Consider the following 17,952-nt stretch of genomic DNA (forward strand, 5'->3'; position numbering starts at 1 on the left):
GACTCAGCAATCTTTTTTTCTACAAGCAGATTCCTTGCAAATTTATGGTTGTCAGATGAAACAACTTATCTATATTAAGGCTGGGATTGTGTTGTTCTTTGTACAATGAAAACTTTAACATCAATTCAGTTCTGTTCAGTTGATTATTTCTGACAGTCAGACATTTGCTGACACTGTTTTATTCCAGTAGGATTACCATAGTAGTAAAGCTTTTCTACTGTAGTATAGCTAGGAACTCTTATCTATGGCAGAACACTACAGCTGCAAATAGCTTTTACTTAAAGTCTATCTACTTTGTTAGAAACAGTATGGCACATTCATGCAGTATTGTTATAAAATACAATTTAAAGATCATGGCATTTGAAAATGACTAAAAGGAATTAGAATGCAAACAGATCACAACTAATTGGTAGAAGATGTTTATACCAGCTTAAATTTGGTCCTCAATTCACAACAATTTTGAAATTGGCAGCAAACTGAACTGAGGTCCCTGTTACCTTAACACTAATTAAATAATTAAACAACATGTTTGTAAACAATCATATTTTGGCCTTGTTTAAGTCAATTTATTTTAATGCAATAATAATTTTGAAATCAACATTAGATTATAAATTAGTTGTGGAGGGTTTTTTTTGTCACCCAAAAGGCATATGTTTCATATGCTGTGTTGCTGCAGAGGACATCTGGATCAGTTACAGCAATAATGCAGTAGGACCAATCATCCTAATATCTACTGTTCAATGACTGGACAGAAGTTTGGACCCTGATAACATTGAAGCTGACGTTATTCATCGGTTACTAGAAAAAAAAAAAAAAAAAGGTCCTGATAAAAGTACATTATTTCCAATTTCTCAGAAAGCATAGATTTCGTTCTTTAGTAAAGTATTTTAAAATAGATTAGCATCTGAATTTACAGATATGCTTGCAGTAGCTATTTCTATAGATATATTCCTTTGTAAATACATTTGCATCAGATGCCAGACATTTCACACATTTTTAGTAGCATCTAACAGTAATATGATGTTGATGAGCATACTGACTTGAAAATTGTGTATACAATTATATAGCTATTATATACAATTATATACTCACAGACAAGTAGTCATAAATTTGACTAAAGTATTAAAAATGCAATTGCATAGAAATATTGATATGCATAAAGCATTCAAGCATAGTTATGTTCTAAATTTCTGTAGACAGAGCTTGGAAAAAATATGTCTATATTTGAATCTACTGATTCTGAAGTGTATGGGTGAACATATTTGATGTTAGTTATTACTTTTGCACATCTATGTATGGAATGCATTATCTCTGTTTTGAATATACTTTACTGAGCAGTATGTGCCCAGTAAAATACAAGTATTTGCCAAATATGCTAGCTGTTAGTATAATGATGAGTATCTGTATAAATTCTGCCCATGTTATTTGTAGATTGAAGCTGGAAAAAGGGCTGAAGCTGTAGCTACAGTTGTTGCAGCTGTTGATCAGGCACGTGTTAGATCACCCTGGGAACCAGAGCACGCAGATGAAGCTTATGTCAAGCAGAAAGGTTTGGAATACAGCTATAAAGAGCATGCTGTAAGAGAACATGTTTCTGAGGTGCCAGCAGAACATCATGTTGTCACTAAAGAAGTTAAAACTGTCTATGTTCCTCCTGAGAAACATATTTCAGCTGCTGAAAAGAAGGAAGTCCATGTATCAACAGAGGTTAGATTCTTTTTATGTTGCATTCTTTTCCAAAAACTATGTCCTGATTAAATCTGTTTCAGTTTGGAGAACAGCATCACATTCTCAACATTTTCTTTGCTTCATGTAGATTAAAAGAGACACAGAAAGCAAGATAGAGAAAACAATTCATATAGAACACCCGCGACCCCGCACAGCAAGTCCTCACTTCACAGTCTCCAAAATTGCTGTTCCGAAACCAGATCATACATATGAGGTAAGAAGTTGTCCTGGTTTCAGTTAAAACAGAATTAATTTTCTTCCTAGTAGCTGGTGGAATGCTGTGTTTTGGCTTAGGATGAGAAGAGTGCTGATAACACCCCGATGTTTTAATTGTTGCAGAGCAGTGCTTATACCAAGCCAAGGACACCTCAGACTTTTGCTCTGTCCTGCCAACAGGCAGGCTGGGGGTGCAGTAAGAGCTGGGAGGGGACAGACCCAGGACAGGTGACCCAAACTAGCCAAAGGGGTATTCCATACCATCTGACGTCATGCTAAACAATATATAGGGGTGGCTAGCCGGGGGAAGGGGGCCGGACTGCTCGGGGTTAGGCTGGGCATCGGTCAGCGGGTGGTGAGCAATTGCATTGTGCATCACTTGTTTGTACATATTATTATTATTTTCCTATTATCACCATTGTAACATTATTGTTATTATTGTTATTATTATTTTGTTATTATTATTTTCCTGTCTTATTAAACTGTCTTTATCTCAACTCACGGGCTTCACTTTCCATTTCTCTCCCCCGTCCCAGAGAGGGAGGGGGGAGGGTGAGCGAACGGCTGCGTGGTATTTAGCTGCCAGCCGGGTTAAACCACGACAGAAGTGAAAACAGGAGAACAGCATGCTCGTTTATAATAACCACTAGCCACCCATTTTGTTCTTCCTCCAACTCCAGTATGGTACTTTCTCAAGAAGGGTTTTATGTTCTCTACAGTTGTTTTTGTCATCTTCTTTGACTAATAAAGAGTAATGCTGTAAACAAACACACAAACCACTAAAATGCAATGTGTAACTATTACTGGTTTAAACAAGATTATAGCATATTTAAGGATTCTGCCTCAATATTTTGCCTTGCAGTGAAACCATAAACACTTTTCATACAACTTACATTTTTTAGAGCAGAAATATCCCTTTTCAAGATTACTATTTGCATCACTTCACTAGCACATTGATAACAGTGCTTTCTTCTTTGCAGATTACCATGTTCTAAGCTATTTAAAAAAAAAAATCAGACTGCATTATATGACACTGTTTTTAGTGTTGTGTTTTCCATTCTTCTGACTCCTTCACATAATATTAAAAGTTCACAATTAATTCTCTCATTCAAACAAACCTTTTCTCCTCATCTTGACTTTGAGAATGAGCTTTTTTTTTTTCTCAAACATAATTAAACACTAGAAACTTAAGAAATATCTATAGATTTATGCATGTTTTCCAAATTCATTACACCTGCAATAACATTCCAAAATCTCTTTAGGTATTTTAATGCATGCCATTTATATAATTAGAGGTATAGTTGGATGTAGAATCTATCAAACTGATAAAATGAAAAGCTAAGGCCTAAAGTGAATAAATCTACAGGACTTTTTACAAGTTTTACTTAAGAGTTTCTTGACTGTTCAAAGATCAAATTCTAAAGTAAAAACTGAGAAAATATTTGAATATTAGCCAAATAGTAATAATAATGCAGTCATTTTACATCTCCATTACTCTACTGCTGCAATCCAAACCTTCAAGTTGTTTCTATAGATATAGCTTTTGCAGCATCGACAAAGTAACAAGGGGAGCAACCATTACATATACAACCTGCTGAAGAAATACACTATGCCTTCTCTGGAAATAAGAAAACTACTAACTGCAACCCTTTTTCTTCTATTCTGTAGGTTTCAATAGCAGGGTCTGCCATGGCTACTCTGGAAAAAGAGCTATCAGTTACTTCTGCTGTGCAAAAGATCACCAAGCCTGTGAAACCACCTCAGCTAAAGCCACATGAAGTCAGGATGAAAGTAGAGCCAGTTGCTCCTCCACAGTTCCCCTTTGCAGAGGCTACTGAGGCCTATAAGAGTCATTATGATGTTGAGACTAAAAAAGAGACAGCTGTAAGCATTAAAGGTGAAGCAGCACGGGAAGATCACTTGATGTTGTGGAAAGAAGGAGAAGCAAAGGTATGTCATTAAGCAAATTTCAATCACTCTGACTTAAATCTTTAAAAATGAAGTATTGCTTATTTGCTATTTCCTCCTTGCAGTTTTCTCACTTTTACAAGATTTGACTGACTTTTATTCCTTTGCTGTTTAGCTCAAAATCTTCTAAAGACCTAATATTTACCTTTCTAATTTATTTTCTTACCTAATTCTGCTGTTTATTTCCTTGGCTTTATTAATTATGTTTTAAACAACCTAGGTGACAGAAACTGCCAGAGTTCCTGTGCCTACAGAAACCCCCGCTACTCCACCCACCTTAGTCTGGGTAAGGAATTTTTATGTAGATTAAGGGAGTTATACTATGTTTACAATCATTTTGTACTGTGATTTTCTATTTTAATCTTTGAAAACTTGACTGTGAAAATTTGGTTTTATTTAATCTTTTTACCCTGTATTAGACTTACTCAACCATATACTTAATCTCTTATACAAACTATCCTGAATGAGTGTTATGTGGGTGAGTGTTCACAATCAAGTAACACAGTAGGCTGACCTTTGCTGTTCTGAAAAAAATCTCACCATCATCTGGAATAAATATCAAGCTACTTTTTCATTTTCTTTTTAATGATAATAATGTTCAAAGATCCAAAATCCAGTTTCAAATACTTCCCTTTTAAAAATGCCTTTTTTTTTTTTTTTTTTTCATGGATACACTGCTGAACAGAACACTTTTTTGTAGTAGTCATTAAATTTTCCATTTAAAGAGGTTTTAGTTGTTTAAATATCTGTTTTCTAGTGAAAATGTGTATTGACTGTGATACTTATTTTTTGTTATACAGGGTCTCAAAAATAAGACTGTGACTGAAGGCGAGTCTGTCACTCTGGAGTGCCATATCTCTGGTCATCCTCCACCTACTGTGACATGGTACAGGGAAGACTACAAGATTGAGAGCTCAATGGACTTCCAGATCACTTTCAAAGCAGGACTTGCTCGCCTTGTGATTCGTGAAGCCTTTGCAGAAGACAGTGGAAGATTTACCTGCACAGCTACCAACAAGGCTGGGAGTGTCAGCACATCTTGCCACTTACATGTGAAGGGTAAGTATATGTATCACTGTAGAATGATTATTGTTTTATAAACATTTATTGTTTTATTAATTTACTTATAATGTAACTTAGATATTTTGTCAGTTGTCAAGTAGAACACGTGCCTTGATTTATACTCCAGGGCAGTTAGGAAACAGAACTGGAAGAATATAAGAAGAAGAAAAAAAAAAAGGCTGACACTCTTAATTTGTACTCTGTGCAAGTTTGTGGTCCTCTGACCAACTAGCTACTTAGCCTTCTTCTTTCTCTTTGTGTTAGCTAAACTCATTTCTTAAGCATTATTCTAAAGTATTCTACCATTCACTATATCATATTTGCCTTGCAGTTTCAGAAGAAACTGAAGCTCGAGAAACCATATTTGAAAAGGCTGTTACAGAAGAGAAACGGTAAAGTTACTTTCTAAACAGATTGGTCCTACTGTGGTCATTAGTTTCCTGCACTATATTTATGAGAGCCTCAGACATCAGATCACTTACCTGCACTTTAATCTTGTTTCAGCTATGTGGAGACAAAGGATGTTGTAATGGAAGATGTCTCTGCTGCAGCAGAGGAAGTATCGGGAGAACCCATGCCTCCTTTCTTCATAAGAAAACCTGTAGTACACAAATTAATTGAAGGTGGGAGCATTATTTTTGAGTGCCAAGTAGGGGGCAACCCAAAGCCACATGTCTACTGGAAAAAAGGTGGAGTTCCTCTTACGACTGGCTACAGGTATCTTAAATACAATGCACAAAAACTCTTTAAACACATTTTTAATACATGTTTAATTGGCAACTGAGCTGAATTAACCTGTCTTTTCACTCATTTCTGTGAAAATGATAGGATCTTGATGTGTAACTTGAGGTCTGCTGATTTTAGAAATATAAATATTCAAAAGATCATAAAATGAGAAATGCTACATATCTTTAAAAAAATCTGGAAGAAATTTTGCATTTGTTTTATACTATCTGTGCAATGTTTTCATTCTGTCTATGCAAGTGTCTGTAGAAAGCAATACACTTTCTAGCAGAAAAAATATGCTTCTGTAGTATTGACTCATACATTGACTCATTTAATGACCCGTATTAGAACAAAGTATATGCACACTGCATGTAATGTTTTACCATGTCTAATAAGTAGATCTCTGATACTTCAATTCTGCTTTTGTATTTCATTTTTTAGTGACAGCAAAAAGAAAATAGGCCTGTGCTCTATTTTCAGTATGGTTACTATTCCTGTGCTTTTCTGCAGATTCATTCAGTTAGAATTGTCTGCAAAAGTTTCTCTTTTTTTTTTTTTTTTTTTTTGGTCTTGTATTAGTTGTACAACTAATCAGAATCACTGTTAAAAGAAATTCATGAAAAAGTCTGCTCAGAAGAATTATGGAGATACTGTACTTTTATGTTTTCTATAGATACAAAGTGAGTTACAAACGAGAAACTGGGGAATGCAAACTTGAAATTTCCATGACTTTTGCCGACGACGCCGGAGAATATACTATTATTGTTCGTAATAAACACGGAGAAGCTTCTGCAACGGTCTCCTTACTAGAAGAAGGTACATTGTAAATTAAAGGAATGAGGAAAATACTTTTTACAATTAATTTTAAAAAGAGAAAAACATTCTAAATTGTGCTGCAAATTCTTTGCAGTTTAGTTTGTTCAGTTCAAGAAACATAACAGAAATGTGCTGATACCTGTACTAATTGCTGGCTCTGTTTCTGCTAGGTAGTGTTTGACATCAGGTTCTTGATGGATTTATGTTCTTTTCTAGAATGTGTAGCTATAGAAACGTTCTGTATGTTATAAGAGTGTATGTAACACATTTGCAGAATTATGTGGGGAAAGGAGGTTTAAAAAGTATCAGGCTTTTCTATTACAGGAAAAGAAGTTAGCTTAGATCCACACAATATCCTTATCTCTAAATTGAAGAGAGATGAGTTTGAAAGGTGGACTATCTGGTGGATAAGGGATTGGCTGGATGGCTGCAGCCAGAGAGTTGTGGTCAACAGCTCTAAGCCCAGTTGGAGGCCAGTGAAAAATGGTGTCCCTCAGGGCTCTGTCTTAGGACTGGTGCTGTTTGGTATCTTTATCAGTGACATAGACAGTAGGATCCAGTGCACCCTCAGCAAGTTTGTAAATGACACCATGCTGAGTAGGTGCAGTTGATAGAACAGAAGAAAGGGATGCCATCCAAAGGGAGCTGGACAGGCTTGAAAAGTGGGACCATGTGAACATAATGAGGTTCAGGTGCAAGGTGTTGCACCTGGGTTGGTGCAATCCCAGACATGAGTAGAGACAGAATGGGAGAACTCATTGAGAGCAGCCCTGCAAAGAAGAACTTAGGGGCTCTGGTGAACAAAAAGCTTGACGTGAGCCAGCAATGTGCACTTGCAGCCCAGAAGGCCCTTTGCATCCTGGGCTGCATCAACAGAGGAATGGCCAACAGGTTGAGGGAGGCGATAGTCCCCCTCTACTCTGTCCTCATGAGGCCCCACTTCTTGGAGTACTACATCCAGGTCTGGGACCCCCAACATAAGAAGGACGTGAACCTATTGGAGCAAGTCCAGAGGAAGTCCTTGAAGATGGTCAGAGAGCTTAAGCACCCTTTCTATGAAGAAAGACTGAGAGAGATGGGGATGTTCAGCCAGGAGTTAGAGTAGGCTCTGGGAAGACCTCACTGTGGGCTTTCAGTACATAAAAGGGGCTTATAAAAAGAGGTGGAGATTGACATTTTACATGGGCAGATGATGATAGGAGAAGGGGGAATAGTTTTATATTAAAAGATGGGAGATTTAAATTAGGTGTTAGGAGGAAATTCTTCACCCAGAGGGTAGTGAAGCACTAGAACAGGTTGCCCAGAGAAGTAGTGGATGCCTCATTCCTGGAAGTGATCAGTTCCATGTTGGATGGGTCTCTGGGCAACCTGATCTAGCAAGTGTCATCCCTACACATTGCATTGGGATTGAAATTAAGTGATCTTTAAGGTCCCTTACAACCCAAGCCATTCTATGATAAAATTTGATGATTATTTTCAGTTGTCCATGTAAAATGCATGAGACCCAGTTAGGTTGGAAAAGACCTCTAAGATCATCAAGTCCAAACATAGTCCAGCACTGTCATATCTACCACTAAAAGAGGTTGCAGGAGACAGAGCTGTGGGTAAAGAAGTAAATATAGTCACTAAAAGTGCTTCCACTTAAAGAACTAGAATACCTATAATGCAGAATAAAACTTTTACCTGTTTATAAAACTAGAGGGCACCAGTCTACATTTTATTAGTAGTTGCATTTTATTGCCTAGGCAGACAGAGTCTCTGCTCAAATCACAAACCTTTCCCCTCCCCACACCCCATTGTACAAAATAACATTAGTTTTACTAATGTTAATTAATTTCACTATTGCACAAAAGCAACAATAAATTAAGTTTGTACTTCTTTTTTATTTCAATCCATTGAAAATCACAAACACTTAAAATTAATGTTTTGTTAATTCTTAGCTGATTACGAGGCCTACATAAAATCGCAACAAGAATTGATGTACCAAACTCAAGTGGCTGCATATGTACAGGAACCTAAAGTGGCTGAGGTAGCCCCACCTATTTCATATGGTGACTTTGAAAAAGAATATGAAAAAGAACAAGCCCTAATTAGGAAAAAAATGGCAAAAGATACAGTGGTGGTCAGAACTTTTGTGGAAGATGAGGTATGTCTACCACTCCATGCTCATTTTGTATCCTGATGAAAGAAACTGTTTAAAATCTTTTTTAATTTTACCAGTACAAGTCATTTCTTCTCAAGGTCATTACCTGATATATGGAACTAATGGTCTTGCTTTTCTGTACAGGAATTCCATATTTCTTCTTTTGAAGAAAGACTTATCAAGGAAATTGAACTCAGAATTATTAAGACCACCTTAGATGAACTCCTTGAGGAAGATGGAGAGGAGATGATGGTTGATATTTCTGAATCTGAAGCTATTGAGGCAGGATTTGATTTAAGATTAAAGAATTACAGAACCTTTGAAGGCACAGGAGTTACTTTCCACTGCAAGACAACTGGATATCCATTGCCAAAGGTACTCCAAACCTGTATGACATTTTTGTATTTAAAACAAACCTCTGGTGCTCTACTTGAAAACACCCTTAACCATCTCACTGTCATAAATTCTACATTCTACACAGAAAATGGCAAATCTCAAAAGAAATGCCATCTTTTGTTTTGATATCAGGCTGAATTTTTCATTTGTCCCTTAATACAGCAGTGTTAGATTGGTTAGCTATTTCAAAGGTAGGTTAGGTTTAAATGTTAAGTAGGTCTTGCTTCTGAGTTTCTATGAGTTAGCACTCACAAGTGGGGAGCACAGCAACAAGTCTGGTCTAGGTCACTTTGCTCTCCCTCAAAAAAAAAAAAAAAAAAAAAAAAAAGACTTAAAAAACTTTGTCTGTTTCTAGCTCAAGAATATCAAAATTTATGTTTCAGGCTACTGTGGAAACATATTACTTTAGTCTAACATTTTTTACTTAAACTAAGAAAATGTTAATACCTCTAGAGCAACAATGCATCAGCTGAAAAATAGAAAGTTGTAATTGTTGTATGTACAGGCCATTACTGGATATTTGTCTTTAGCAGGGTTCACTTAGCATTCCTGTTTCTTTCCATGCAGATTGCATGGTACAAAGATGGTAGGCGCATAAGGCACGGAGAGCGCTACCACATGGAAGTTCTGCAAGATGGCAGTGCCAGTCTGCGTTTGCCTGTTGTTTTACCTGAAGATGAAGGAATTTATACTGTCTTTGCCAGTAATATGAAAGGAAATGCCATTTGCTCAGCGAAGCTCTATGTTGAGCCAGTTGCACCCACAGCAACTCCAGGTTATATGCCAGGACCAGAAATTATGAGAAGATATAGGTAGGTACACACTAATACACGTTTCTTGAGACTTCACTCCTCTGCAATAGACTGTCCAAAACCTCATTATACAGAGGCTAAACCACTTATGTTATCAAAGCTTTCATGCTTCTGAAGAAGTTCTTAATGCTGTTTCCATGGCTTGCACTAATTTATGTGCCAACTTAATGTCTGATTTGCCTTTTTAGTCAGCACTGCATTTCTCGGAGTACTATCTTTCACATGCATATCCAGCCACAGTGTCAGATGTACAACCTCAATAGCCATATCTTTCTTAAAGTGGTTATGTTTCACCAAAAATAAATAAATAAATAAATAAAAATTATTTGGAAGTTTAGTACTGTATGCAACTCTTATTTCTACTCTTGAAACAGCTGTATTTCTATAACAGAAAAATATTCAATGTTGCCATATTCTATGTAAATATACATATATGCACACGCATGCAAAAAGCATACACTGGATTACATTTGTGTCTGTACAGTGTCTGAAAAAAATAAATTTCACTGACTGTGGTGTATCCTAATATGATTTGTCAATACAAATTGCTGTCAAAAAGAAAGAAAACTGACTACACAATTTCTCACATAGATAAATTTAAACTCTTTAAAAAATATCTTGTTAAAGGCAAAATTTGAGCTTTGATTACCACGTCAGCCCACAGCTGCATGACATTGCCATATCTTTTCTTATCCTTCCAGATCTATTTCTCCACGCTCTCCTTCTCGTTCTCCTGCCCGCAGCTCTCCTTCTCGTTCTCCTGCCCGCAGATTAGAAGAAACTGATGAAGGACAATTAGAGAGACTATATAAGCCAGTTTTTGTGCTGAAACCTACATCGTTCAAATGTTCACAGGGGCAGACAGCAAGATTTGACTTAAAAGTTGTTGGCAGACCTATGCCGGAGACATACTGGTTCCATAATGGTACATCAGTTTCATTTTCTTCAAAGAATAATTAAAAAAATAATCTTTTACATCTTGTTTGGACACATTCTGAGTGCATTCTTTTTTGTTCATTTATTTCTGCAGGTCAACAAGTGGTTAATGATTACACCCACAAAATAGTGATAAAAGAAGATGGCACCCAGTCATTGATCATTGTTCCTGCTATGCCCGAAGACTCTGGTGAATGGGCTGTAATTGCTCAGAACAGGGCAGGCAAAGCTTCAGTATCAATGACGTTGACTGTGGAAGGTATCTATTGTGCATGCTATTTTTAGGTGGCTGGGCAATGTTTTCTATTAAAAAATGTAGTTATATCAATTCCTCTTGTGGTAACCTTCCCTTGCTCTTTCAGCTAAGGAAGATCTAGTCAGACCACACTTTGTGGAAAGGCTGAAAAATGTTAGTGTAAAAGAGGGCTCTAGACTGGAGATGGCTGTGAAAGCTACTGGTAACCCTAATCCTGACATTGTTTGGCTGAAGAACAGTGACATCATTGTACCTCATAAATATCCCAAAATAAAGTAAGCAGTTGTGGTTTTTATTTGTTTGTTGGTTGGTTGGTTTTGTTTGTAATAGTAAAGGAGTTAATAATCACAGTCTTGTAAAGCACTGATTTCTCAGCACTCTGCAGGCAAAACTGACATTGAGTTAAAGGCTTCATTGTCTGCTTGATTTGTAGGCATTGCATTCATAAACATGAATAAATGTAAGCAGCATGTCTAATTGCTCCAGTGAATTTCCTTTGGAGGCTTTGATCTCATTTTGGAGGAGTACAAAAATGAGTAACAAGAAAGTGCAAAAATGGATAACAATGAAGTGCTAAAACTTTTTTTTACAAATTGTTTTTATATTTCAGGATTGAAGGAACAAAAGGGGCCGCTGCCCTTAAAATTGAATCTACTGCCAGGCAAGATGCTGCATGGTATACAGCTACTGCTATCAATAAAGCTGGGCGGGACACTACTCGGTGCAAAGTAAATGTTGAAGTTGAACATGCCGAACCAGAACCAGAAAGGAGGTTAATCATTCCAAAAGGGACTTACAAAGCTAAGGAAATTGCTGCACCAGAGTTAGAACCTCTCCATTTGCGTTATGGTCAAGAGCAATGGGAGGAGGGAGATCTTTATGACAAAGAAAAACAACAAAAACCTTTTTTTAAGAAGAAGCTCACATCATTAAGACTCAAGCAATTTGGACCAGCACACTTTGAGTGCAGGCTTACACCAATTGGTGATCCAACCATGGTGGTGGAATGGTTGCATGATGGCAAACCCTTGGAAGCAGCTAACAGGCTTCGCATGATCAATGAGTTTGGGTACTGTAGCCTGGACTATGGAGTAGCCTATTCTAGAGATAGTGGTGTGATCACTTGCAGGGCAACTAACAAATATGGTACAGACCATACATCTGCTACCCTTATTGTGAAGGACGAGAAAAGCCTTGTGGAAGAATCCCAATTGCCAGAAGGCAGAAGAGGACTGCAGCGAATTGAAGAGTTAGAAAGAATGGCACATGAAGGTGCTCTTCCTACAGTTGCAGTGGATCAAAAGGAAAAACAAAAACCAGAACTTGTTTTGGTTCCTGAGCCTGCAAGGGTCCTGGAAGGTGAAACAGCTCGATTCCGCTGCCGTGTGACTGGTTATCCTCTACCCAAGGTCAACTGGTACCTCAATGGACAGCTCATTCGTAAGAGCAAAAGGTTTAGACTCCGTTATGATGGGATTTACTACCTGGATATTGTAGACTGTAAATCATATGACACAGGAGAGGTGAAAGTCACTGCAGAGAATCCAGAAGGCTTTATTGAGCATAAGGTGAGAGTTGAGATCCAGCAGAGGGAAGACTTTAGATCAGTTCTTCGTCGGGCTCCTGAACCCAAACATGAACCTGTAGTGACAGAGCCTGGAAAACTTCTATTTGAGGTACAGAAGGTAGACAAACCTGCAGAGACAACAACCAAAGAGGTGGTGAAGCTTAAAAGGGCTGAAAGAATCACTCATGAGAAACTTTCAGAGGAATCTGAGGAGCTGCGCAGTAAATTCAAGAGAAGGACAGAAGAGGGCTATTACGAAGCCATTACTGCTGTGGAACTTAAGTCTCGCAAAAAAGATGAATCATATGAGGAAATGTTAAAAAAGACAAAAGAAGAACTTCTTCACTGGACCAAAGAGATCCCGGAGGAAGAGAAGAAAGCACTTCCTCCTGAAGGCAAAGTCACCATTCCAACATTCAAACCAGAGAAGGTTGAGCTTAGTCCAAGCATGGAGGCTCCCAAAATATTTGAACGAATTCAAAGCCAGACTGTAGCCCAGGGGTCAGATGCCCACTTCCGTGTGAGAGTGGTGGGGAAACCAGACCCTGAGTGCCAGTGGTTCAAAAATGGTGTGCAGATTGAAAGGACTGATCGTGTGTATTGGTACTGGCCTGAAGATAATGTTTGTGAACTGGTCATCAGAGATGTGACTTCTGATGATTCTGCCAGCATCATGGTGAAAGCAGTCAATATAGCTGGTGAAACTTCTAGCCACGCTTTCCTGTTAGTACAAGGTAATTTTAAATCTCTTACTTTTATTCTGCTGCCTCTCGTAGTGCCTATTATATTTAAGTGTATATGGCCAGTGCACTGTTGATTCATTGCATATTGTTTTGCAGCCAAACAGTTAATAAGCTTCACCCAGAAGTTACAAGATATTGTTGCTAAAGAGAGGGACTCCATGGCAACATTTGAATGTGAGACATCAGAACCCTTTGTCAAAGTGAAATGGTTTAAGGATGGAATTGAGATTCATTCTGGAGACAAATATAGGATGCACTCAGACAGAAAGGCTCACTTTCTTTCTGTACTAGCTATTGAAATGTCTGATGCTGATGACTACAGCTGTGCACTGGTAGAAGATGAATCCGTAAAAACTACTGCTAAGCTTAATGTTGAAGGTAAGAAGCACACAGCTCCATACCATGGAGTACTTTTAAAGTACTTTTTTTTTTTAATTTTAAAATTTGCTTCAGGAAGAAATAAAACCATTTAGACTACTGTCTGATGCACGAAGAAGTGTTCAAGCTACTTTCATAGTTTAGAAATCCGGTATGAAAGTTCATGTTTACATATTTATGTAAAGTGGTTACATTTTGCATATATTTTTGTGTATATATTTCCTTAGGCTCAGTTTCATAAGAAATGGTTTCATCATGGGTGTCTAATCAACCTCATTCAGGAATGTAATTGTTTTTACCTGTAGGTGCTGTGGTTGAGTTTATTAAAGAACTTGAAGATGTTGAAGTCCCAGAATCCTTCTCAGGTGAACTTGAATGTGAGGTTTCCCCAGAAGATGTTGAGGGAAAATGGTATCATGGTGATATTGAACTCACTTCTAATCATAAATATGTGATTGCATCCCGCCGTGGTCGTCAAATCCTCACTATTAAAGATGTTAATAAAGACGATCAGGGAGAGTATAGCTTTGTCGTTGATGGGAAAAGAACTCACTGCAAGCTAAAGATGAAGCGTAAGTATTTCTAATATTTATATCATCTATATTAATATATTTTATATTATGTATTGTTATATCTCACACTCTCTTAATATTCAATATTCTGCTTATCTGTTTTGAGGATTAATTAATCATTTCATTCCATAGCTCGTCCCATGATTATTCTTCAAGGACTTACTGATCAAAAAGTATGTGAGGGAGATATTGTGCAACTTGAAGTAAAAGTCTCTCTAGAAAATGCGGAAGGTGTCTGGATGAAAGATGGACATGAAATTCAATCAAGTGATCGCATTCATATTGTGTTGGATAAACAGTCACACATGTTATTGATAGAAGATGCAACAAAGGAAGATAGTGGAACTTACTCTTTTAGTGTTCCTGGTCTTGGTCTATCCACCACTGGACAGGTCACTGTGTACAGTAAGTCATTTTGTGCTTGATTTTTTGGGTTCTTTATGATAACTCTTTAAAAGTATAGCTTTTTCATGATGTTTATGTTTGTGACTTGGCAGGTGTGGAAATAATAGTGCCCCTCAAAGATGTTCATGTAGTTGAAGGAACAAAAGCTGTCCTTGAATGCAAAGTTTCAGCACCTGATGTATCTTCATCCAAATGGTACCTAAATGATCATCAGATAAAGCCTGATGAACGTGTACAAGCCGTGTGTAAAGGCACTAAACAGAGGCTAGTGGTTACCAGAACCCATGCATCAGATGAAGGGCATTACAAGTTGATGGTTGGCAAAGTTGAAACAAGTTGCAATGTCACTGTTGAAAGTAGGTTTTGTTTATGGTGCAGTTATTTTTGAAATAATTTCTTTAAATACAAAGTAGTGGAAGCAACTAATACATTTGTAATGTGCTCTTTTCTGTAGAAATTCAGATTATCAGAGGTCTTCGTGACATCACCTGCACTGAAACACAGAACGTATCTTTCGAGGTTGAGCTTTCCCACTCAGGGATTGATGTAATTTGGCATTTCAAAGGGCAAGAGATTAAGGCAGGTCCTAAATATAAAGTTGAAGCACATGGCAAAATATACAAACTGACAGTGGTGAAAATGATGAAAGATGATGAAGGAGAATATGTATTCTATGCTGGAGAGAAGAAAACATCTGGAAAGCTGATAGTAGCAGGTTAGTAGGCTTTAAGTCCAAGATTATTTTACTGTGATTTAGAAACAATGCTCAGTGTACTGTAGTTTGTACATGTAGCAATTGTGTTGTTTCTATACTTTCTTTGCCTTTATTTTATCTTTTATTCTATGTTTTCCTTGATCTTCCCCTTATCTTTTCTAATCCATAAAATATGAATTCAACAGAGCTTTTAAATAAGTGCTTATACATTTTGCTAAACTAGAGTCATAGTAACAAACACTATAGTATGCTTTTGATAAAATTAATGTAAGAAAGAAGTTTGTTGTTGTGTTTTTTTTTTTTTTTTTTTCTTAAATGTTTGTTGTGCCTGTGTTGATAGCAAAAATAATAAATTAGAATAACTAGAATAGAAGTAAGAAACATTTTTTATGATGTTCAGGTCAGATTCTATTCTTGATTTTTCACAGAACTCAGAATGACTAAGGGCAAGCTGAAAACTAGGGCAGAGAATTTTATTCAGCACCTGCTTTTCATGTGGTTGCATTTCCTTATAGGGGCAAGTTGAACAGATGTGCAACAGCAACAAACGTGCTTTTGCTTTCCAACAGGTGGTGCCATTTCAAAACCTCTCACTGACTTGACAGTGGCTGAGTCCCAGAGAGCTATTTTTGAATGTGAGGTAGCAAATCCTGAATCAGATGGCCAGTGGCTAAAAAATGGTAAACCATTACCTATGACAGATCAGTACCGTGCTGAATCTGATGGTATAAAGAGGAGGCTTAATATCCCTGCCACAAAACTAGATGATATGGGTGAATATAGCTATGAAATAGCAAGTTCAAAGACGTCTGCTAAACTCAAAGTTGAAGGTCAGTATTTAGTGGTTTTATTTGTAAAACTATCTGATGCCTTTAAGACAGTCTAACATCACTCACTGTGTCTTAGATCAGGTCCTGAGATACAAACATATTTTATTTCATATTTTGAAAATAATTTTGTATTACGACATGCTTTGTGAGGTAGTGAAATTTTCTGTATTTCAGATTGTCCATATTTGGAATTTAGCATATTTTAATAAAAACATTTTATTTGTGGTACTGGCAGATAGAAATAATTGCTAGTTGTGTAGTAAACATATCAGATAAATAAAATTAGTTTCTCATGGATAGTACAAGTAACTGTTCTTTTTTTGTGTTCCAAGCGCATTGCTTTGGTGGAAACTATATAAATTAATATATACATAATAGATTTTAAAATGAAGTGCCATAATTCCATTTTATTATTATATTTACTACAATTTTAAATTTTGGTCTCTTTTATCAATATTTTATTTTCTTCCCAGCTGTTAAGATAAAGAAAACTCTAAAGAACTTGACTGTGACAGAAACACAAGAGGCAGTTTTCAGTGTGGAACTGACTCACCCTGATGTGAAAGGAGCTCTGTGGATTAAAAACGGTGTTGAACTTGAATCAAATGACAAATACGAAATTTCAGTGAAAGGAACTGTTCACACACTGAAAATCAAACACTGTGTTGTCACTGATGAGTCTGTTTATAGCTTTAAGCTTGGAAAAATAGGAGCAAATGCCAGACTTCACGTGGAAAGTAAGTCAATCTATTTTGAAAATTTCCTTTAATGTGTGGTTTGAAATACAATTCAAGCACATTGATGAATCTTGCTAACTTTCTTCCTTAAGCTGTCAAGATCATCAAAAAACCAAAGGATGTGACTGCTTTGGAAAATGCTGTTGTCTCCTTTGAACTAAGTGTATCCCATGATACTGTACCAGTTCGGTGGTTCCACAAAAATGTTGAGCTTAAACAAAGTGATAAATACAAGATGATCTCTCAAAGGAAAGTTCACAAGCTGATGCTGCATAACATATCTCCTGATGATGCTGGAGAATATACAGCTCTTGTCGGACAACTTGAGTGTAAAGCTAAACTGTTTGTGGAAAGTAAGTATTTTAAGTTTGTGAGAAAGTAATTATATGAGTTGCTATGCCAACTCATATAGAACAACTTGATCTCACACTTCATAGTCTTTACTCTTGTTTTTTGCTGTCTTGCACACATACTCACTTAAATTTATTTTTTTTTCTTTTTTTTAACTCACAGCTATACACATCACAAAGACTATGAAAAATATTGAAATCCCTGAGACCAAAACTGCCTCTTTTCAATGTGAAGTTTCTCATTTCAATGTACCTGCTGTCTGGTTGAAAAATGGTGTGGAGATTGAAATGAGCGAAAAGTTCAAAATAGTGGTCCAGGGGAAACTCCATCAGCTGAACATCATGAACACAAGCAGTGAAGATTCTGCAGAATACACATTTGTCTGTGGAAATGACAAAGTCAGTGCAACGCTGACCGTAAAACGTATGTAAATATTAAGTTAACCAGAATATTTTACAGTTAGCAATAATAGAATTTATTTTAATACAGATACTTGGTACAATTCAGACAAAAACAGCAGTCTTCTGGAGATATTTTCAAATAACTGTGTGCTACATAAGTCACATTTTAAAAAGAGATATAGAAGCTGTGCGCT

The 17,952-nt window shown here is 36.8% G+C and overlaps 1 protein-coding gene across 1 annotated transcript in view; it reads left to right on the top strand.

Annotated features, from left to right (window-relative positions):
- LOC309879566 (titin-like) overlaps nt 1-17,952 on the top strand; it is a 246,514-nt gene that overhangs the window by 13,206 nt on the left and 215,356 nt on the right. Inside the window, exons 12-35 of the mRNA XM_082763383.1 lie at nt 1,432-1,707; nt 1,817-1,942; nt 3,613-3,894; nt 4,133-4,198; nt 4,713-4,971; nt 5,306-5,366; nt 5,479-5,691; nt 6,374-6,516; nt 8,457-8,662; nt 8,804-9,034; nt 9,623-9,867; nt 10,569-10,792; nt 10,898-11,062; nt 11,166-11,334; nt 11,670-13,360; nt 13,466-13,747; nt 14,053-14,319; nt 14,452-14,724; nt 14,817-15,080; nt 15,179-15,439; nt 16,009-16,269; nt 16,743-17,006; nt 17,099-17,359; nt 17,520-17,780. Coding sequence (XP_082619509.1) covers nt 1,432-1,707; nt 1,817-1,942; nt 3,613-3,894; nt 4,133-4,198; nt 4,713-4,971; nt 5,306-5,366; nt 5,479-5,691; nt 6,374-6,516; nt 8,457-8,662; nt 8,804-9,034; nt 9,623-9,867; nt 10,569-10,792; nt 10,898-11,062; nt 11,166-11,334; nt 11,670-13,360; nt 13,466-13,747; nt 14,053-14,319; nt 14,452-14,724; nt 14,817-15,080; nt 15,179-15,439; nt 16,009-16,269; nt 16,743-17,006; nt 17,099-17,359; nt 17,520-17,780 — 6,751 coding nt within the window. The remainder of the gene's footprint in view (nt 1-1,431; nt 1,708-1,816; nt 1,943-3,612; nt 3,895-4,132; nt 4,199-4,712; nt 4,972-5,305; nt 5,367-5,478; nt 5,692-6,373; nt 6,517-8,456; nt 8,663-8,803; nt 9,035-9,622; nt 9,868-10,568; nt 10,793-10,897; nt 11,063-11,165; nt 11,335-11,669; nt 13,361-13,465; nt 13,748-14,052; nt 14,320-14,451; nt 14,725-14,816; nt 15,081-15,178; nt 15,440-16,008; nt 16,270-16,742; nt 17,007-17,098; nt 17,360-17,519; nt 17,781-17,952) is intronic.

The sequence above is a fragment of the Aythya marila genome (genome assembly GCF_965140915.1).
Source record: "Aythya marila genome assembly, chromosome: 6".
Classification (NCBI taxonomy): Eukaryota; Metazoa; Chordata; class Aves; order Anseriformes; family Anatidae; genus Aythya; species Aythya marila.